This window comes from Vulpes lagopus, chromosome 10 (genome assembly GCF_018345385.1).
Source record: "Vulpes lagopus strain Blue_001 chromosome 10, ASM1834538v1, whole genome shotgun sequence".
NCBI classification, from domain to species: Eukaryota; Metazoa; Chordata; class Mammalia; order Carnivora; family Canidae; genus Vulpes; species Vulpes lagopus.
Window position 1 is genome coordinate 60995199 of NC_054833.1, and position 21883 is coordinate 61017081.

General features: G+C 49.2%; 1 protein-coding gene across 1 annotated transcript in view; it reads right to left on the minus strand.

The window, feature by feature from the left end:
* Positions 1-17856: 17856 nt before the first annotated feature.
* MYH13 (myosin heavy chain 13) overlaps positions 17857-21883 on the minus strand; it is a 59039-nt gene continuing 55012 nt past the window's right edge. The window contains exons 37-40 of the mRNA XM_041772186.1: positions 20111-20215; positions 19917-20012; positions 18277-18411; positions 17857-17955 (exon numbers count right to left, since the gene is read on the minus strand). Coding sequence (XP_041628120.1) covers positions 17941-17955; positions 18277-18411; positions 19917-20012; positions 20111-20215 — 351 coding nt within the window. The 3' untranslated portion in view covers positions 17857-17940. The remainder of the gene's footprint in view (positions 17956-18276; positions 18412-19916; positions 20013-20110; positions 20216-21883) is intronic.

The window sequence follows — 21883 nt, forward strand, 5'->3', positions numbered from 1 at the left end:
TACATATGGATTCCTTGGAAAAGTTTATGTATACAACCAGCAAATGACAAATTTGTTTTCTCCTTTCTAATCCTTGTCTTTTTTGTTTCCTTTTCCTGCTGTATTATATTAGGTGGGACTCTGATCTATAGAAATAATGGTGGTGGGAATCCATGTCTTATTCCTGATTGTAAAGAAAAAGCTTTAAAAATGTCACCATTAGGGTCTGATGTTTTTGTAAGCCTTTCTGCAGAAACTCTTTATCAGATCATGGAAGTTCCCTTTTATTCCTAGCTTAAGAAGCATTTTTTAAAATAGTAAATGGGTGTTAACTTTCATCAAACATTTCTTTCTGGACCACTGAAATCATCATAATTTTTCTCCTTTAATCTATGTATGTGGAGTATTTTTTTAAGTACGTTATACATCCAGTGTGGAGCCCAACATGGGGTTTGAACTCACAACCCTGAGATCAAGAGTTGGACACTTACCTGACTGAGCCACTCAGGCACTCCTATGTATGTAGAGTATTAACACTAATTGTTTTTCTTTTTTCTTAAAACTATTTTCTTTATTTATTTGAGAGCATAAGCAGGGGCAGAGAGAAGCAGACTTCCCACTGAGCAGGGAGCCCGATGCGGGACTCGATTCTAAGACCCCAAGATCATGACCTGAGCCGAAGTTAGATGCTTAACCAACGGAGCCACCCAGATGCCCTTTAAAGATTTTATTGTATTTATTTAGTTTTAAGAATATTTTATTTATTTATTTGACAGAGAGAGAGAGAGCATACAAGCAGGGGGAGCTGCAGATAGAGAGAGAAAAGCAGGCTCCCACTGAGCAGGGAGCCCAAGGTGGGGCTTGATCCCAAGATCCTGGGATCATGACCTGAGCCTAAGGCAGATGCTTAACTGACTGAGCCAGCGAGGTGCTCCACCACTAATTGATCTTCTAACATTAAATCAAATTTAGAATCCTGGAATAAACCCAATTTTATCCCAAGATACATCATCTTCTTTATATATTGCTGGATTCAGTTTCCTAACATATTTTTAGAGGGTGGGTTTTTTTTTTTTTTTGTTTGTTTGTTTGTTTGTTTGTTTTTTGCTTTTATGTTCATGTTCTTGGTTGAAACTGACCTACAATTTTTGTTTTGATATCAAAGATCACGCTGGCTTCATAAGATGAGCTGGGGCATGTGCTTTCCTTACTTTGCTCTCTGGAAGGGTCTGGGTAAGCTTGGAATTATGTCTTCCTTAAATGCTTCACTCCCATGGGTGTCGATGGCCAAGAAACACGGGGATCCTGACTTGAGTGTCTCACAACCAGACCACCTATACCGCGCTGGTTTTTCCAGAGCCTCGGGGAGCCCCTAGTAGATTAGTCTAGCCATTTATAGTAACAAGTAGAGCACATACATGTCTGTCTCATCCTCTCAGGGCTCTGTAACCTGGAAGTGGGGGGCTGACCGCAGCTGAGCAGGAAACCAGTTCTTCTTGTGGGATATGCAGAGGTTGGGGAAGGTGCCCCCAGGAGCTTGCTTTCTGGGTTGCAAAGGAGATGGGGGATCATAAAAAGCCAAGGTAGAGAGTCCCAAGTGCCCAGCAGAGCAGCGACATTCATAGTCACTGCAAAGCTGTTCCTTGGAGTATGGGCCGGAAGCAGCAGAAGCAGCATTCAAGTGTCGACAATAAGCAATTCTTGCTCTTTGGCCACACAGCCTCCCTCCACCCCTCACTTCTCCAGCTTGGCCAAGACATCCTCAGCATCTTCTGTGATGGGGAAGTCCACACAGCCATTTGGTTTTTCGTTTGTTTGCTTTTTGTTTTTTAAAAAGATTTTATTTATTTATTCATGAGAGACACACAGAGAGAGGCAGAGACACAGGCAGAGGGAGAAGCAGGCTCCCCGCAGGGAGCCTGATGCGGGGACTCAGTCCCAGGACCCTGGGATCACGCCCTGAGCCCAAGGCAGACACCCAACCACTGAGCCACCCAGGTGCCCCGGTTCTCAAAAAGTTTTGTTCTCTGGTCCCCTTTATAGTTTTAGAGGAACTCAAAGGACTTTTGTCTGTGTGGATCCTATCTACTGATATTTACTGTGCTAAAAGAACAAAACTGAGAAATTTAAAAATATTTAATTCAGTTAAAATAACAAAAATTAATCTATTAAAATGAACAAAAATTATATACTTTTATGAAAAATCACTGCATTTTCAAAAAAATAACTTTTCACAATATTAGACTTTTCAAAAAAATAATGGGAAGAGTGGCATTGCTGTACGATGTTGCAAATCTCCTCAATTTCTGGCTTGATAAAAGATAGCTGATTCTCATGTCTGCTTCTAGTATTAGATCTATTACAGTAAGGCTTTTTGTTTTTTGTTTCTAAAGTATGGGATGAAAATTTAGGTTCACATAGATATATAGTTGGAAAATGAGGAATATTTTAATAGCTTTTTAGATTATTATGGATTTTTTTGAATGTTCACCAAACTTGACCATTGGTAGTTTCTTTTTTTTTTTTTTTTTAAGATTTTATTCATTTATTCATGAGAGACACACACAGAGAGAGGGGCAGAGACACAGGCAGAGGGAGAAGCAGGCTCCATGTAGGGAACCCAACGTGGGACTCCATCCCAGGTCTCCAGGATCACACCCTGGGCTGAAGGCGGACACTAAACCGCTGAGCCACCCGGGCTGCCCACCACTGGTAGTTTCTTAAAAGTGAGTTGTAGGGGCACCTGGGTGGCTCAGTCAGTGAAGTGTCTGCTTCAGCTCAGGTTGTGATCCTTGTATCAGTCTCCCTGCTCAGTGGGGAGTCTGCTTCTCTCTCTCTGCCTACCCCTTCCCCTGCTTGTGCACTCTCTCTCTCTCTCTCTCTCTGAAATAAATTAAAAATCTCAAAAAAAAAAAAAAAAGTGAGTTGCAGTGTGAAATCTAAAGCCCTGTCCCTTCAACTTCCGTACTCTGTCACATTAAAATCCACGGGTTTATTTTGCACTTTGGAAAGATCTTGCACCCACGTAGGATTTTGTAGCATCACGCTCCTGGTCACTGAAGAAATGTTGGTTCACTGAGTTATAATAGGCATTCCAAATGTTAACACATTTCATTGTACAATATCAAAACATCACATTTATTTACATCACCTCCATTATCATCAGAAATGCCTTTAAAGTGTAGGGAAACTGTAGCACTTAGGGTGGCAGATACAAGTTTTCAAAAATTTGAATTTTCATTTGAAAGGTCAAGTGTGATTATTGACCACAAATACTGTCATTCGCAGTTCCTTAATGTGATCTGCTCTGGAGATGTTTTCTGCTGAACAGCCACAGTTTGTAAAATCCAGCGCCATGAATGAAGGAAAGATGGTGTTGGGTGACTAAAGTGTCTGCTCAACCTATAACTCAGTTGCACGAGTGGTTTCTCTCAAGACAACCATCCTACTTCATTCAGCTCCCAGTAGAAATACTTCTGCATTCATTCCATTTCCTCACAGAGTCTTTTAAAAGTGTATTCAAGGGTTGTGGTTTAACAAAAGTAATGGTCATCCTGCCTCATTGAGGACATGGAGAAGGAAAACTGAATTTTGTGTTTCCTAAGAGCACCAGGCAGAGAGAATACAATGGCACTAGTAGAACATGGTGGCCACTGCCTTGATTCAGCTAAAGCACCAGTTGTCTACCACTGCTTTTGTGCTGTCAAGACTAACAGTGACATAGAGAAATAGGACGTGACATGTCAGAATTGCAATGAAGGTTGTCGTGGTCTTGCACATTTGAGGACTTCCAGAGGTCCGTGGGCCACACTCCAGGAATGCGTGCACTATGACATCAACTCAAGTGGATCTAGAAATTTTTGATAATTCCTGAGAAAAAATAAGCCTTCAAGATGATGATGATGATGATGATGATGATGATGATGATGAAGGTGAGGGTGATGATGAAGGTGATGGTGATTTCTACTACTAATCAAGAGTGCAGAGTGTGTGCCGGCTCTTGTTTAATCATTTCTCATGAGTTGTTTCTTTTAACCCTCACCCATCCCTTCTTTTGAAAGAGAAAGGGGGAGAGAGAGAGAGAGAGAGAAAGAAAGAGAGAGTAAGAACTGGGGGAGGAGCAGAGGGAGATGGAGAGAGAGAATCTCAAGCAGACTCCAAACCCAGCACAGAGCCAGATGTAGGGCTTAATCTCATGACCCTGAGATCATGACCTGAGCTGAAATCAAGAGTTAGTCATTAGCCAACTGAGTCACCCAGGTGCCTCCTCCTCTTTCTTTTTTTTTTTTAATGCACTGATGCTTTATTGACTGGCTTCACTTTCAGCAGAAAAAGTGACAGGAACAGGGAAGAGTCAGGGAGGAAGGAAGAGCAGATACTGGACGATGCTACTGAGCTGGCCCTAGCTGGTTATGGGTTCTTGTGGGATTTCTCTGGAGAGACCATCTGGAGCCCATCCAAGGCAGTCCAGTGGCCATCCAAGCAACTTTGTTCTGTGCTGCAATTCAGAGACCCAGGCCACCTCCATCCTGGGAGGCCCCCATCTCTGCCACCTGGGTCCAGTAATGAGACAGAGTTTATTATTTTCATTTTGGTGATGGGTAGACAGGTTTACTATGCCTGAGACTGTCTGGTGAGTGAGTTGGGGAGCTATGAGCTCTATCTCTTTGGCTCTCCTGAACAACTCAGGGGAGATGAAGGCAGCAGGACTGGTCATGGAAGATGCTGGATCGTGATGCATCCACAAGAGAGGTTTCAGCCAATCCCATGTGTGTGGGGTGATGGGGTGGGACTCTGCAGCTGGGCTGTTCTCTTGCTTTGGGCTAGGGGATCGTTCTTTGCCCCTTCTCTGCCTGGTCACCAGATGCAGATTGCCTAGGTGCAGGGCCATGACCCCAGGTGAGGTACAATTCTTGGTGGCAGTGGGGGGCCTTGGCTGAGAACTCTCAGCTACCAACATGCTCAGTAGTGGCAGTGATGGTTGTCTGAGCATCTGAAGGGGACCTGGGAGGACCACCACCATGCCCACTATAAGATTTGTGGCTCAAGATAGTTGAGTCCTTTAGCCTAGAGCCTGACTCCCAATGAAAGGAGAGCTTCACCTCTGGGGAAGGAGAGTACTAGGATGATAGATCTGCATGAGCTCCAGGGAAGCCAGCTGGCCAGAATTCATGAAAGAGGCTCCAGCTTCTTCAAGGTAGGAGAGGGCCTTAAAACCGTCAGACCCAAACTCTCACGCAATGCCAGAATCCCTTCAGCACCACCCACAGGGAGGCCCCTCAGACTCCATCTGATACACTTGACTGTGGGCAAATCAGTTTCCCTATCCCTGAAACAGAAATGGTAAGGTAACGGCGTGCCTCACCTGGCTATCGTGTTGCATGTTAAGGCATTTTGTAAAGAGTGAACTCACCCAGAGGCACGTAGGTGGCTCAGTTGGTTAAGTGTCTGCCTTTGGCTCAGGTCATGATCTCAGGGTCCTGGGATGGAGCCCACATCTGGCTCCCTGCTCTGTGGGGAGTCTGCTTCTCCCCCTCCCTCTGCTCCTCCCCCACTCATGCGCACATGCGATCTCTCTCTCTCTCAAATACATAAAATCTTAAAAAAAATGAGAGTGAGCTCACCTGTTTCTGTGCTGGACAACACTCACCTGTAGGACATTCTTCTTTCCATTAAGCAAGCACCTGGTGCTGTAACTCTTACCCACTGGTCTGGACTGGTCCTCTCCCCATGTCCCAGGACCAGCAGCATCGGCCTCATGTGGAAGCATATGAGAAATGCAGATCCCCTGTCCCACCCCCTTAGAATGAATGAATCAGAAACTGCGGGCATGGTACTCGGCGGCCTTCAGTTTCACAAGCTCTTGCAGTGACTCTGAGACCGACCCCGTGCAGTGAGAATGCAGCTCACACCGTACACAACCCACCATGCCCATTTTGCCACCCTGCAGATGTGTCCTGTTCAGTGGTAAGAATGGGTCCACTGACCACGAACCTGGACATCACAGCAGCATCACATGGGTTCACTACGTCTGGGAGGGACCCCGAATTCTGCATCCCTTAAGCTCCCAGGGGATACTGATGTTGCCACACCACACTTAGGGTAGCAAGGCTCTAGATTAGAGCCTGCTGTCTTTTCTCATGAGTGTCCACCTACGTGTGTGAAGCCAGCCATCAATCACAGTCTCATTCCCAGGCTTCTTCTCTGGGCTTGATATGACCAGTTTCTTCAACGACTCTGCAGGCAGTTGTGCTTCCACACACCAACCTCTCCCACCCCCCGCCTCCCCCAATTTAGGCTGCTCCTACAGATGTTATCCACTCCCTGGCCCTCAGCTGGTGCGGTCTCTTCTCTCTTCATCCTCTTTCACCCTGTTCCTGGCCCTTGGAGCTGTTTCCTTCAGCATTTTCTAGGCTGGCTCCGGTCCTCTGGGGGGGAATTTTCAGATTGTTCACGCTTCTGGGAAACTCTTCAGGCAAGAGGAAGGAAATCACTACAGAGCTGGACCGTGCAGTGAGCATCTGCCCAACCTGGCCTCACGCCCTGCTGAGCCTCCCACCCCCACCACCCCCTCCAAGGGCTCCCGCCTACCCCCTCTGGAGTCAACTCAGATCAACACCAGTAGCCTGGGCTTTCCTGTCTCTGCTGCCCCATAGAGCATCCCAGGGCTCTGAGTAGCACAGGGGTAGTACAGAGCCGAGGGCCCATCCTTTCTTTGCTGGGGAGAAGGAGCTCTCTCACCAGGCCAAGACAAAGTAGCCGTTGTGACTGGGTTGACCCTTTGGTGGCACACCTCACAAGGATCCCTCATCCCCACCACCCCACAGTCTCCTCTCCAGTCTCCTGGGACTGCCCAGAGCCAAGGGCACTCCCCCAGAGCCAGCCTCCACCAAGGTTCTGTTTTAGAAAAACTTGTGAAATATGTTTTCTGGGAAGGAGCAGAACGGGACCAGTCTTACACCTTAAATCTCAGCAAGGATTCCTCCATCAAATTAGTAATAACTTTGTCTGGTCTCAGGGGCATAAAACTCACGGGCAGATAACTGTAAGAGATTATACACAGCTTCACAGGTAAATGAAGGTTAGAAATTCCTTTTCATTACTCTGATCAGGGGCCTGTCTGACACATCCATATGTTTTCACAGGGCTATGATCGGTACGGATATATTGACTTAGGCTTCTTTTTAAAAAATTTCTTTTAGGGCACCTGGGTGGCTCAGTGGTTGAAAGGTCTGCCTTTGGTTCAGGTTGTAATCCCGGGGTCCTGGGATTGAATCCCACATCAGTCTCCTTGCAGGGAGCCTGCTTCTCCCTCTGCCTGTGTCTCTGCCTCTCTCTCTGTATCTCTCATGAATAAATAAATACAATTTTTTTAAAAAATAAAAATTTCTTTTAATAAATTAATATGTACATGTCGATGTAGCCAAATGTTGTTTGTGCTTTTGCCTTTTACCATATATATAACCTCCATGTAATCCTAGACTAGCATGGTGGTTGCAAGCTCAAGCCCTGCCACTTACTGGCTGTGTGACATTAGGCCACTTCATAACCTCTCTGAGCTTCTGTCTTTAAAATGAGAATAAGGGGCACCTGGGTGACTCAGTGGTGGAGAGTCTGCCTTTGGCTCAAGGTGTGATCTCAGGGTCCTGGATGGAGCCCACATCTGGCTCCCTGCTCTGTGGGGAGTCTGCTTCTCCCCCTCCCTCTGCTCCTCCCCCACTCATGCGCACATGCGATCTCTCTCTCTCTCAAATACATAAAATCTTAAAAAAAATGAGAGTGAGCTCACCTGTTTCTGTGCTGGACAACACTCACCTGTAGGACATTCTTCTTTCCATTAAGCAAGCACCTGGTGCTGTAACTCTTACCCACTGGTCTGGACTGGTCCTCTCCCCATGTCCCAGGACCAGCAGCATCGGCCTCATGTGGAAGCATATGAGAAATGCAGATCCCCTGTCCCACCCCCTTAGAATGAATGAATCAGAAACTGCGGGCATGGTACTCGGCGGCCTTCAGTTTCACAAGCTCTTGCAGTGACTCTGAGACCGACCCCGTGCAGTGAGAATGCAGCTCACACCGTACACAACCCACCATGCCCATTTTGCCACCCTGCAGATGTGTCCTGTTCAGTGGTAAGAATGGGTCCACTGACCACGAACCTGGACATCACAGCAGCATCACATGGGTTCACTACGTCTGGGAGGGACCCCGAATTCTGCATCCCTTAAGCTCCCAGGGGATACTGATGTTGCCACACCACACTTAGGGTAGCAAGGCTCTAGATTAGAGCCTGCTGTCTTTTCTCATGAGTGTCCACCTACGTGTGTGAAGCCAGCCATCAATCACAGTCTCATTCCCAGGCTTCTTCTCTGGGCTTGATATGACCAGTTTCTTCAACGACTCTGCAGGCAGTTGTGCTTCCACACACCAACCTCTCCCACCCCCCGCCTCCCCCAATTTAGGCTGCTCCTACAGATGTTATCCACTCCCTGGCCCTCAGCTGGTGCGGTCTCTTCTCTCTTCATCCTCTTTCACCCTGTTCCTGGCCCTTGGAGCTGTTTCCTTCAGCATTTTCTAGGCTGGCTCCGGTCCTCTGGGGGGGAATTTTCAGATTGTTCACGCTTCTGGGAAACTCTTCAGGCAAGAGGAAGGAAATCACTACAGAGCTGGACCGTGCAGTGAGCATCTGCCCAACCTGGCCTCACGCCCTGCTGAGCCTCCCACCCCCACCACCCCCTCCAAGGGCTCCCGCCTACCCCCTCTGGAGTCAACTCAGATCAACACCAGTAGCCTGGGCTTTCCTGTCTCTGCTGCCCCATAGAGCATCCCAGGGCTCTGAGTAGCACAGGGGTAGTACAGAGCCGAGGGCCCATCCTTTCTTTGCTGGGGAGAAGGAGCTCTCTCACCAGGCCAAGACAAAGTAGCCGTTGTGACTGGGTTGACCCTTTGGTGGCACACCTCACAAGGATCCCTCATCCCCACCACCCCACAGTCTCCTCTCCAGTCTCCTGGGACTGCCCAGAGCCAAGGGCACTCCCCCAGAGCCAGCCTCCACCAAGGTTCTGTTTTAGAAAAACTTGTGAAATATGTTTTCTGGGAAGGAGCAGAACGGGACCAGTCTTACACCTTAAATCTCAGCAAGGATTCCTCCATCAAATTAGTAATAACTTTGTCTGGTCTCAGGGGCATAAAACTCACGGGCAGATAACTGTAAGAGATTATACACAGCTTCACAGGTAAATGAAGGTTAGAAATTCCTTTTCATTACTCTGATCAGGGGCCTGTCTGACACATCCATATGTTTTCACAGGGCTATGATCGGTACGGATATATTGACTTAGGCTTCTTTTTAAAAAATTTCTTTTAGGGCACCTGGGTGGCTCAGTGGTTGAAAGGTCTGCCTTTGGTTCAGGTTGTAATCCCGGGGTCCTGGGATTGAATCCCACATCAGTCTCCTTGCAGGGAGCCTGCTTCTCCCTCTGCCTGTGTCTCTGCCTCTCTCTCTGTATCTCTCATGAATAAATAAATACAATTTTTTTAAAAAATAAAAATTTCTTTTAATAAATTAATATGTACATGTCGATGTAGCCAAATGTTGTTTGTGCTTTTGCCTTTTACCATATATATAACCTCCATGTAATCCTAGACTAGCATGGTGGTTGCAAGCTCAAGCCCTGCCACTTACTGGCTGTGTGACATTAGGCCACTTCATAACCTCTCTGAGCTTCTGTCTTTAAAATGAGAATAAGGGGCACCTGGGTGACTCAGTGGTGGAGAGTCTGCCTTTGGCTCAAGGTGTGACCCTGGGGGTCCTGGGATCAAGTCCCGTATCGGGCTCCCCGCAGGGAGCCTGCTTCTCCCTCTGCCTGTGTCTCTGCCTCTCTCTCTGTGTCTCTCATGAATAAATAAATAAAATCTTAAAAATAAAATGAGAATAAAATCAGAAGAGTTTGGTGAGACATGAGACGATGCATGTAAAGCTCTTTAAAAAGCATCCAGCACATAAAAAAGAGCTCAGTTCATTTTAGTAGCTATTACTGTAATTATGCCCATAATGTATCCCGACAGTCCTCTAGTACTAAGCATTTTAGGTTATTTGTGATGATTTTCTCTCTTTCTTTCTTTCTTTCTTTCTTTCTTTCTTTCTTTCTTTCTTTCTTCTTTCTTCTTTCTTTCTTTCTTTTTTCTTTTCTTTCTTTTTTTTTTTTCAATGATTTTCTTATAAAAATGCTGTTGTGAAGAGTCATCCTTTCTGGCAACGTCTAAGGACTGCCTCATGCACACAAGAGCATCCTACGATGATGAACAGCGGGTGGGCCCTGGATGGAGTTGGCAGTTCCGGGGGGGAGAGAGCAGAATTCACAGGGCCCTGATGGGAAGAGCCGTGCATTTGCAGAGACCCGGGAGAGAGCACGTGAGGCAGGTGAGAATCAGAAGCCACTCGGCGGAGCAGCTGACATTTTAGATAAATTTGGAATGTCTTTGAGAGGAAGGCACTTCTCACACTTGTTATTTATTTCCCAGCCATGTTCCCAGTACTTAGAACAGCTCCTGGCTGGTCACACACCCTCTGTCAATGTGTCAGTTCCCTGTGGAATGAATGCATCAGCATCGCCCCGCACAGGGCCGCCTGCTGGGGGCCGGCCCTGGGTTCGGATCCCAGCCTCGTCCTGACACAGGCCCAGATGTTTTGTCTGGCCCCACCCGGCCCTCTCTTCTTCTCCTTCCTGACTCACGGGGCAGGAAGCTCCCTGGGCTGCAGGGCAGCGCCTCTGAGCAATGAATGGTCTTCCTCCTCCATCAGCAGTGAAAGGCCCTACATGGAATTCAGGTCACCATGGAGGGGAGGAAGTGGTGTTATGTTAGGAGAAGTTAGGCTCTCAGCAGGACTGTGGAAGGACCCAGTGTCTGCTGGGTCTGAGTGCCAGCTGGTTCAAGGGGGGGGGGGGAGTGGAGCAAAGACACCCCATATACCTCCTAGAGCTCGGAGTCGTATATTGGCAGGGTGGCTCTTTTGTGGAAGGGGACACGTGAAGATGAGTAAAGGGGAGATGCCAGCTGGCATGTCTAGATGGCCCACTGTTGTGCCAGGGGGCCCCAGCCATTGTGCGGATTGGCTCACACCATGGGAGGGCACCATGGGCCCAATTCCAAAAGTGGGAAGGCCGACTCAGCAGAGCCTGCAGCCACATGCTGCTGAGCCCTCTTCATGGCCAGCCCTCTGGGAGCAGGAGCCTCATCTTTTTTTTTTCTTTTTTTTTCTTTTTTAAATTTATTTATTTATTCATGAGAAACACAGAGAGAAGCAGAGACACAGGCAGAGGGAGAAGGAGGCTCTCTGTGAGGAGCCCAATGTGGAACTCAATCCCAGGACCCTGGGATCACACCCTGAGCCGAAGGCAGATGCTCAACCACTGGGCCCCCCAGGGGCCCCAGCAGGAGCCTTGTCTAATAGGAGGAGGAAGGAACACCCCTCCTTACTCTCTGTTTATGGGGTCTGGTTGGGGCTGACCCCCATGATTCAGACCCCGCCAATCTTAAGCTCCCACCTGCTCCTGACCAGGGCCCCGACCACCTGGACAGGCAGCCCAGTGAGACCCAGCCCCGGGCTCTTGCAGAAGCTCCTGGGAAAGAGAACTTTCAGCTGCTGGAGTGAGAGTTTAAGAGCAAAGACAGAAGCGTGGCTGTTTTGGAATCCCAAAGGGGCAGGCTTCTTGGGAATATGGTTAATTTAGAGGAAAGCAGAACTGAGATACAGAGAGAAAAGAGAAAAATAAGAAATCATTTGAAAACCTAGCCCCAACCACATATTGGCGGGGCCAGGCAGCCTGAGGATTGACTACCCTCGGAATTTTCATTTAGGTGAACCAATAAATCTTCGTTTTGGCTAGACACTGGAGCTGACTTTATGTCAGAGCAGAATGAATTCTTACGACTGGCGTAGGGCACAGGAATTGGGACTGGGGCAACAGGGTCCACTTTCCTGGTTCTCCTGGGTGCCCCACACACTGCAGGACGTAGATCCTTAACCCTGAGAAGACCTCTCAACTTGCTGCCTTGAATAAGCGGACCTAGCAGGCCTGGTCGGAGGCCAGTGGGGTGGGGGTGGGGGGCTGGCCCTAATACCCCTGTATCTATGTACAGAATTGCAGATTGGTTTTTACTTGGATTTCACTGGTTCCCCTTGGTGCTGGTCAGTGTGTAACCTGCAAACAGATAAAACAGCCCAGCCTTGCTGTGTTCACCCATTTCTGTAGTTTGTGTTTCCACCAAGGCCAAGGTCAAGCTACCAGCATGACATTAGCTGAAGGCTGGCTTCCAAAGAGATCCATGTAGCACATCGTTAAATAGTCCTCCTACCACCCAGTTTGAATAGTTGTCAATAACCTTAAGAGCAGAAGCCATAATAAAATGTAGCAAATAATTAGGAAGTTGAAAGTTTTGAGTTTTTATTTTATTTTTTAAGATTATTTATTTATTCATGAGAGACACACAGAGAGAGGCAGAGATGCAGGCAGAGAGAGAAGCAGGCTCCCTCCAATGGGCCTGATGTGGGACTCGATCCTGGCACCCCGGGATCATGTCAAAGGCAGATGCTCAACCACTGAGCCCCCAGGCGTCCCAAGTTTTGAGTTTTTGATGACCTTTGTTTTTCATACGCTTTATCTCCTGGTAAATTCATGTAGTTGAATTTTTAATAATATCAATGGAGCGCTGAGTGGCTCAGGAAATTCCTACAATGGTTACAGTCAGCCCTCATGAGCTGGCATGAGCTGGTACGAGCTAGTCGCAGGACACCCCCGGTGCCACTCGGATCCCAGAAGAAATGACTGGGTTCAAGAGCTATGCCTGCATGCGTGTGAGTTCTGGTTTAAATGAAAACCAAAGGACCTGGAAGCAATCTTAAAAAGCTTGATTTTGGTGAAGGTCTGTGCCGGCCCCATGCGTGCAATGAACCTGAATGTGGAATTAGCTATCTAGATGGGATTATGATGCAGAGATGTCCCTGCAGGGGAGCCAGGTAGTTCTCTGTTGAAAGAAGCTTCCAAAAGCTCAGTAAGCACAGCTCAGAGAACCATTCAGACAGGGTGGGGAGGACAAGATGCTTTTGTGCACCTCCTGTTTTGATTTTTGAAACACCCTGGACTTTTGACTTTTATCAATTGCAACTTGTCAAGTGCACCTCTCCTCCCAACTCCTCTTCTAGAACACATCCTTCTGCTTTGGGCTGGAATTGAGATAATGTAGCATCTGTTCTCTGAATAGCCAATCATGCAGGAGATAGTTTAACTCTGTCAGTGCCAATCACACTTCTTTCAAAAGAACCCATGTGATCTTGTGGGTTTTGCCATTACAAGCCTGAGCTCCCTGCTTGTAATTTGGAGCACCCTTTCGATTCTGTGTAAACTGTGTGCCTCTGGGATTTCAATCCTGAAGACCCCAAATAAATGCTTGGGTTGCTTTGCAGCCTCTTCTTGGCCTGCAACTCTTAACTTGGCATGGTCTGCTGGGTCTGCTCCACAGGAGAGCTCTAGAGCCCTAAAATAGGTGTGCAGACTTGGGGGGTTCCTATGCCTTGCAGAGGTCCTGCAGAAAATAGGCAGGGTGCCCAGATTAGCATAACGTGAGGAGTGTTTGCTGGAGATGCACCTCCCAAAGGTGTGGCCAGGTATGGGGAAGCAGCAGGGATGCAGCCAGAGGCCAGATCTGATACCTCAGGGCTCCCGTCACCCTAGGCCTGAATGTGCAAGCAGTGGGTGTGAGGACCAGTTACAGAAGATGGGGATGGAGAGGGCTGGGGGGAGTGGGATGTCTCCTAGGAAATGGGATCTTTGCCTGCAGATCTGTAGAGAGGGATCCAGGGAGCAAACATCCTTGGCCTCACTCTCTTCCTTCCTTCTGCTTTTCTATCTCAGCTCTGCATTGGCTGGACCCACTCACATGCCGGAGGGCAAGGAAGCTGGCCCTTTCCACCTCTTGGGGAGACTGCAGAAAGGCAGAGGGTGTCTGATGGGTCCAATGGCACAACTCTTCATCTTGGGTATCTCCCTGAGGCATCGACACGCAGATCCTTTTTCTTAGGGTCAAGGAACTTGACTTTTTAAACTATCCTGGGCCACCTTCATCCCAGAACCATTCAGGGTCTGGTCATGGCCCCTGTTAGGGGCAGGGGGCTGTTTCTGAAGGTGTACTGCCTTCCACCCTGGGGCCAACACTCCTCTCCCAGTCTGGCAGAGGTTCCCAGGATGAGGAGAAGGCGACTAGGGAGCAGACCCTTGCTGTGCTCCCAGCCTCTGCTGCCAGGGCCATCCCCAGGGACCATTCACTTTCTCTGCCTGGCTAGGAGGCCCTCCACTTGGAGTTTATTCTATGGGGCCCTCTTCTATGGACATTCAGTGTGGGGACCCCTGGCCTAGTAGCCAGGAGACCCTGGTGCCTGGCTCTGATACTCATCCTCAGGCATAACAAGACCCTACCACTAATCTAGATTTTCTCATCTGCATAGCCAGCATCCCAGATGGACCAGAAGACCATGATTCCCAAGGACACCTCGCATTCGCCGAATACCTATATTGCAGACTTTAGGAGTGGGGTGTCAAGGTCATTTGCATAATGAAAACTGTGTCTTTTTACAGCCAGGAGATGGCAGCAAAGTTCTGTTTTGAAGGGGCCAGGGTGGGTTTTGCTCTCCAAAGCCCAAAGCCCCAGGTCCAGGGTATGATGGCTGGGCTTTGCCACTGAAGAATGACTTGGTGATAATGACAACCGTGTCATTACCTTTGCCATTATTGCTAGTGAGGCTATAGCAATGCTACCTTCAGTTTGGGCATCATGCACAGTTGAGGAAACCTTTTGCACAACAATATCACCTAGAAATTTTTCAACAATCCCATCCCATGAGTAGGCAGTGCCAGGACTTCCAGCTCCCTCTTGCAGCTCAGAGATATCACCTGACCTGCCCAAGGACTTCTAGAAAGTATGGGGCGCTGAGACAGGAGCCCATGCCTTGGTCCCATGCACACTCCCTCACCACGTGGGAGACCCAAGACAAGGCACTTTCTGCTACCCTCTTGGTTTTTTCCAGAGAATTAGAGGGGTCAGAGGGGCCCAACCAAAGAGCCAAAGGGTTCAGCTGCCAGCTGGAATTCAACATGGAGACACTGGAAAATAAAACTCAGCACAGAAACCTTATCTTTACTCCTTTGTCTTCTTCCAGTCCTCAGAAAAGAAAATTAAAAACACTTATTTTTATTTTATTCTCATCAGGACGTACTTGGTGTCTAGATATGGAAGATTCTCGGTCATTCATTCATACCCTCATTCCGTGATCAGGATTCTGCTGTAGTAGAAACACTGTCATGCACTGGGAAGGATATAGGAATGTCCTTTCTTTCTGACTCAGAGATCTGGGGGGCCCAGAGCTGGGATGTGGGGAGCCAGGTAAGTGCAGAGATGTCTGAGAGTGGCTTTGTTTTAGGGAACCCCAGGTGAACTGGGGAGTGTTTGAGGAGATGGGATCCCCATCTGCTTTTGTTGGGATGCCAGAGAGAAGTGTAATTTCATAGGAATTTTTTTGATGATTCCCCAACTACATGGTATATGATCTCCTCAAACCAGAGGAAGCCCCTTAGAGACACAGCCAAACCCCAGACTGTGGTGCGCCTGGTTCCCTATGTTATACTCCACCTGTGTCCTGAGGCCACGTTGCCCTTCCCCATCATGATATGCTAACTATGTGCCAGGCTCTAGGCCAAGGGTGCTTCTTGTGTTATCTTCTCTACTTCCCAAAATAACCCTAGAAAAGTACAGTGTTACACCCCCATTTACACAAAAGGAAGCTGTGGCTTATAATTGTGAACTCACTTGCCCCAGATCACAAAGCTAGTGGGGTGGGGGGGGCAGGTCTGGGATCCAGGCAGGTCGGCATCAAGAGCTCTTATCACTACATCACACCCAGTACCCATCATTGTGAGACCGTGTGCTGTACAGAGAGTCTGAAGGGTTGCAATCTCTTCTTCTCAACACTGGACAAGCCACAGCCTGTCTGCAACATGTCTAAAAATTAGGGTGTTGATATAGGCCTTATCTCCTGATGGGTTTGTTGTGTGGCTTGAATGGAAAGGAGAAAAAGGAGCATGTTAACATTCAACACATATACAATTGCCCTGTGTTTTTGAAACGCTATTACTCTTATTGGAAGGGCTGGACTGGGGCTGATATTTGGGGACCTTGAGAATCATCTCGGTTTCTTTGACTATAAAATTGAGGAAATTGAAGAGATCTTTTTAAATAGACTCGTCCAAAGTTTAGCACTGATGATGATGGTGGTGATAATGATGATGGTGATAATGGTAGTGATGGTGATAATGATGATGGTGATGGTGATAATGGTGATAGTGATGATGATGGTGGTGATGATGATGATGGTGGTGGTGGTGGTGATAGTGATGATGATGGTGGTGATGATGATGATAATGTCAGACATATGATGTCACCTGACCTCAGGATTATTTCTTGCCACCATCACTGCTGCCAGCTGCCTTCAGCTTCCAACTCAACTATGTTGAAAGCATGTGGGGTGGGCTGGTGAGATGGAAAGGAGGATTGGATCCAGAAGGCTAGAGAGAAGGGCTGATCCAAGATGTTAAAGGATAGTGTACTTGTCTTGGTGCCTGGTACAGAGTAAGCCAGTTTTGGTTTTATTGAAATGTAATTCACATACCATATATTTCAGTGGCTTTCAGTATATTCACAGCTACACATCTATCCCCATAATCAATTTTAGAACATTTCATCACTCCAAAAAGAAACCCTAGAGCCCTTGTCACCACCCCAGGCCCAGCCCCATCCCAGCGAAGCTATGACTTTTATTATCTCCACCTTACAGAATAAGGAAAATGGGGCTCAGAGAGAACACTGACATGCTCAAGGCCACACAGTTGGGATTGGATTCCCAACTGCATTGGGATTCCATCCAGATTTGCCAGAACCCGAGCCCATGCCCCTGGCAGTACAACCACTGTGGCAAGTCAGGTTCAGAGAATGTGTGGCCAACTCAAGGCCAACCCAAGGTGGTGCCTTTACAGCTGTGAAGTGATGAGGCTCAAATTAATTCTTGGTTCCTAATCCTGTCCTTATATTCTGTTATAGCTTTAACCCTTTGGTGTAAGCAAATCTACCCAATCTGATTAGGATCCAGGAGTGAGCCCCTAAACCAGCAGGATCTACTCTGGGCCAGCCTCAGCCTGGAAGCGAACGGCTCTCCAGGCCGACCTGCCCCCTTCACAGTTTGGCTCTAGGCACCATGGGAAGGATCTGTACAGGTAGAGTGAACACAGTTGGAAGAAGAAGACACACAAGCCCCTACCCAGTGTTTCCCAGGAGCGAATGAGTTGGGGGTACACCTGCTCCCTGCTGAGATGTCATGGGGAGCAGTGGTTGTACGACACGGCCCCTAAGAAGGACAGGATGAAAAAGTAGAGTTTCTTAGCAGAAAGCACCTGCCTGGGAGTCTGGGACCTGGGCATCTGGTCTCCACCCTGCCTTGGGTAACCAGAGGGGCCTTAATCTCTTTGGAGTCAGTTTCCCCACCTGACAGTTTAGAGAGACACTGGGGAAGTGAGTCTGAAACCACTCTGTGTTCCAAGGAGGAAAATGTGCTCTAGTTATGCGGGAGGGGTTCTGCTCTCTCTAGTGGGAAGGAAGCTGGTGATTCGCTTAGCAGAGGGTTGGCTCTCCACCTTTTCTGCTCGGGGCCAGGAGGCCACTTTCTCATCCCTTCTTTCTTTATATGTACAGCAGATGAGGCAAGGCCCTCAAACCACCCTGAGCAAGCAGGACGGACGGTGATCATGAACACGCAGAGCTAGACAGACACAGCGTTAGGAGACTTTATTTCTCACGACACCATCCCTCCTCTCTCCCCCCACGTGTCGCATGGCAACGGGCGTCTGGAAGGCCTCATTCTTCCATCTTCTGTGGGAGAAAAACAATCAGGAAATGAGTCAAACCAAAGGCAAGGCTGAGCTTTGCCTTCACGTGGAGCAGCTGGAGAGTCAGAAGTTCCATTAAAATATTAAGGAATGGCACTGTTTGCCCTTGCACGTTGTAGACACAAAGCTGTGCAGGCCCTGGAGAGGGAAGGGTCCCCCCAAAAGCAGAGGCTTTCTGGGCAGGGCTGGGGGTGATAGGGGGTCTGGGTTCCCTGAGCCCTGCTGCTCGTTGCCCCACAAGCTCTCCCTGGATGCCCCCTTGGTCCCAGTCTCAGGAATCTAGGGTAGGGGTCTGCTCTCTCACCTGGGCCCCCACGTCTCGGCTCTTGGCTCGCAGCTTGTTGACCTGGGACTCGGCGATGTCCGCTCTCTCCTCCGCCTCCTCCAGCTCGTGCTGGACTCTCCGGCACTTGGACATCTGCGTGTTGGCCTGCTCCTCCTGACCAGGAGATGGAGGGGTGGAGGCTGAGGAAGGCCCTCACTCTGCGTCTGGGGCTCCTGGGCCTCAGATTCCCTGTCCTCTCCTGGCGTGAGGACAACGCTCCCCGCCCCTGCCAATGTACGCTGTCTGGTCACCTCGAGGGTGCAGCCGCCACTCCTAGGATCCCTGCCTGGCCCCCCACATCCCTCCTCTGTGCCGACTCTCCTGCTGGGGCTCCCCAAGTTCTGAGTACTCTTAAGGCACCTGGAGGGGTCAGAGACCAATGCCCTGACCCAGTACTGTCTGCCTGTGGCCAGGCCACTGTGCACGTCTATTGAGGGTGATCTGAGGGTTCTTTTTTTTTTTTTTTTTCAGATTTTATTTATTTACTCATGAGACACACACACACAGAGGCATAGACACAGGCAGAGGGAGAAGCAGGCTCCCTTTGAGGAACCCGATGCGGGACTTGATCCTGAGGACTCCAGGATCCTGCCCTGAGCCGAAGACAGAGGCTCAACTACGGAGCCACCCAGGTGCCCCCAGGCGATCTGAGGGTTCTCAAAGAAGGTGGCCCCCTGGCACCCACCCTCCCAGGCAGTCCTGCTGCGACCATGCTCATCCCATGGGCACACATCCGTCCCCCATTGAACCAGCTCAGATCTGCTTCCCTGTGGTCAGGGTGGAACCACCAGCCCCTAGGCAGGGAGGGCAGAAAGGACCAACAGAGGAGCCATATGCTCATTTATCAACAGCAGAGTCTCCCAAATTTTGTTCCTCAGAACACCGGTCCTGTGGGCTGCTCTGCATACAGTAAAAAGGTTCCAAGTTCCACTAAAGTGGCGGGGAGGTATGGGAAGGGCTGGGCCATGCTGCATTCTAGAATGGCTTGTCCACTTTGAAGAGTGCATGACATGTCACCTGCCAAATCTGAGAAATCCCTGAAAGCAACCAGTTCAACTTTGTTTAACCTAGAATTTCCCAAACTGTTTCTTTTCTTTTTAAAATTTTTTTTAAAAATTTAAATTCAATTTGCCAACTAAACTGTTTCTTTTCTGTAAAAGAGAAAGTTCCCCCCCCCATCCCAAGCCCCCCACCCCAGCTTCCTGCTAGTAATATCTCTTAGACCTGTTTGATAAGGGGGCAGGTCAGGAAGGATGAATGGGAGGGTGGTGGTGAGGAAGGGTGAGAAGGAGGAGGCCGTGGGGATGGGGATGGAGGCAAGGTGGGATGCTGTGAACCAGGATGGGGGGGGGTCTAAGGAGTCCTGGTGGGGTGGGCTGGGATGGCCGGGGTGTCAGGTCAGGGCGAGGTGAGGCTGGCAGGGTGGGCTAGGATGCTCTAGAGGGCAGAGGTGCGGGCTAAAGTGAGGGTGCTGGCTACATGAGGTGAGTCAGGAGGTACCAAGGAGGTGCAGGCAGGCTCTGAGTTTGCAGCCTGCACATGAAAACCTGGGCCTCAGGCTCTGTGGACTTTATGGAACAGGATGTACTCCTGCTTAGGAGTAGGGGCCCCCTACTCACAGCCTCCTCCGCCTGCCTCTTGTAAGCCTTCACTTTGGCCTGTAGCTTGTCCACCAGGTCCTGGAGCCTGAGGATGTTCTTGCGATCCTCCTCAGCCTGTAAACAGAGCACCATGCCAGGGTCCCCCGGACATGCCGCTGCTTCTGCTGGGGTCGGAGCCACACCTGCTTACTGAGGCTTTGGAGACCCCCTACCTGGTACGTCAGTTCCTTGACTTTGCGTTCGTACTTGTGGGCCCCCTTCAGAGCCTCGGCTCCCCTCTTCTGCTCAGCATCCAGCTCACTTTCCAACTCCCGCACCTGGGTTTGGTGGAGAGAGCACGGGGCTGGGGTCAGAGCAGCCAGGCTTCTCCCACGTACTCCCAAGTCGGTCATTTTAGGGAGGACTCAGGATCCCCTCATTATAGTTTGTAAAAATGTCTCTTCCTAAGGCTGGGGGACCACTTTTTAGTTGCAGGGCCACCACTGTTGGTGCAGATGAGAACAGGGAGCCCTCCTAGGTGCACACAGTGGGGCCACCAGGCTGGGCTCCCAGGAGAGGCCTCTTCCTCTGGGGCCAGCAGCTTCGTGAGGCCTGGGCTTCAGCCCCAACCCATCCCCGCAGGTGAAGCCTGCATGAGCATTTAGGGGGCCCTGATTCCTAGTCAAGTGAAGCTATGGTGGGGGGTGGGTCATGGAGAGAGCCTGGGCCAGCAATGCTCAAGGTGTGTTCAAGCCCTGGGTCGAGCTGGCTGATTCAAAGCACATCAGCAGCTGCCCCTGAGAATGAGTTTCTTTTCTTTTTTTTAATATTTTATTTATTTTTTCAGGAGAGACACAGAGAGAGGTAAAGACACAGGCAGAGGGAGAAGCAGGTTTCCCTGAGGGAAGCCGGATGTGGGACTTGATCCCAGGACTCCGGGATCACGCCCTGAGCCAAAGGCAGATGCTCAATTGCTGAGCCACCCAGGTGCCCCAAGAATGAATTTCTATGTGTTCTCTGTTTCTATGGAGGCTCTAATTCCTGCTCCACCACCTCAAATGTGGGGGTCAAATTAGACAAAGCACATGCAAGTGTGTTTTAAATGATAAATCTCTATGCAGGTGTTTCTTTCATAGCTGCATAGGGCTTTCCCTGAAGTCTTGAGGGGACAGGATGGCCACTGAGAACACAGGTCACTAACTCTGGCCCCGGACTCCCATGGTCCAGAGAGAGCCAAGAAGTGAGGGTGGCAGCCTAGCCCCTGGGAGGAATCCCAGTGGCCACAGACACAGGCAGCTCTGGGCCTGGGGACTCACCAGATCGACCTTGACATCTACCAGTGGAACAGGGTAACTCTGGGCACTGTTCCAAAAATATTCCCCCCACTGCCACCCCTGCCACCCCATAAGCCCCGGGAAGCTGTTTACTACTATTAGCTTCTTGCAAACATCTATGTTCCTGGCAATGCCCTTGTAGCCTCTGTGAGGTTTGTGGAACTAAAGATAAAGGGGCAGCTGGGACTGGAGACTGGCTGAGGTGCCTCCCATGGGATGAGGGGGGCTGGCCGAGGGCTACCTGCCAGCTCAGGAATCAAAGAATCCTGGAGGGTGGCATGGGATCCCTCACTCCCTCAGTGGAGGGATCCATGAGGAAGACAGGCTAAGCTCATGTAATAGAGTATGACTGGGAAGAAGGAAAAGTAAGCATCTAAAGAATTTGGGTGGCTGAGTGGTTGAGCATCTGCCTTTGGCTCAGGACATGATCCTGGGGTCCTGGGATTGAGTCCCACTGGGAGCCTGCTTCTCCCTTTGCTTGTATCTCTGCCTCTCTCTCTGTGTAGCTCGTGAAGAAATAAATAAAATCTTTAAAAAAAAAGAAAAAACAAATACAGAAACAAATACAAATACAAATAGGCTCCCAGATAAAGAAAAAGCAGGACTGCTTTGAGCAGGGGGTAGAATTTTCCTGGGGCAGTGGGCTGCAGAGCACCCGCCACCTGCCACTTA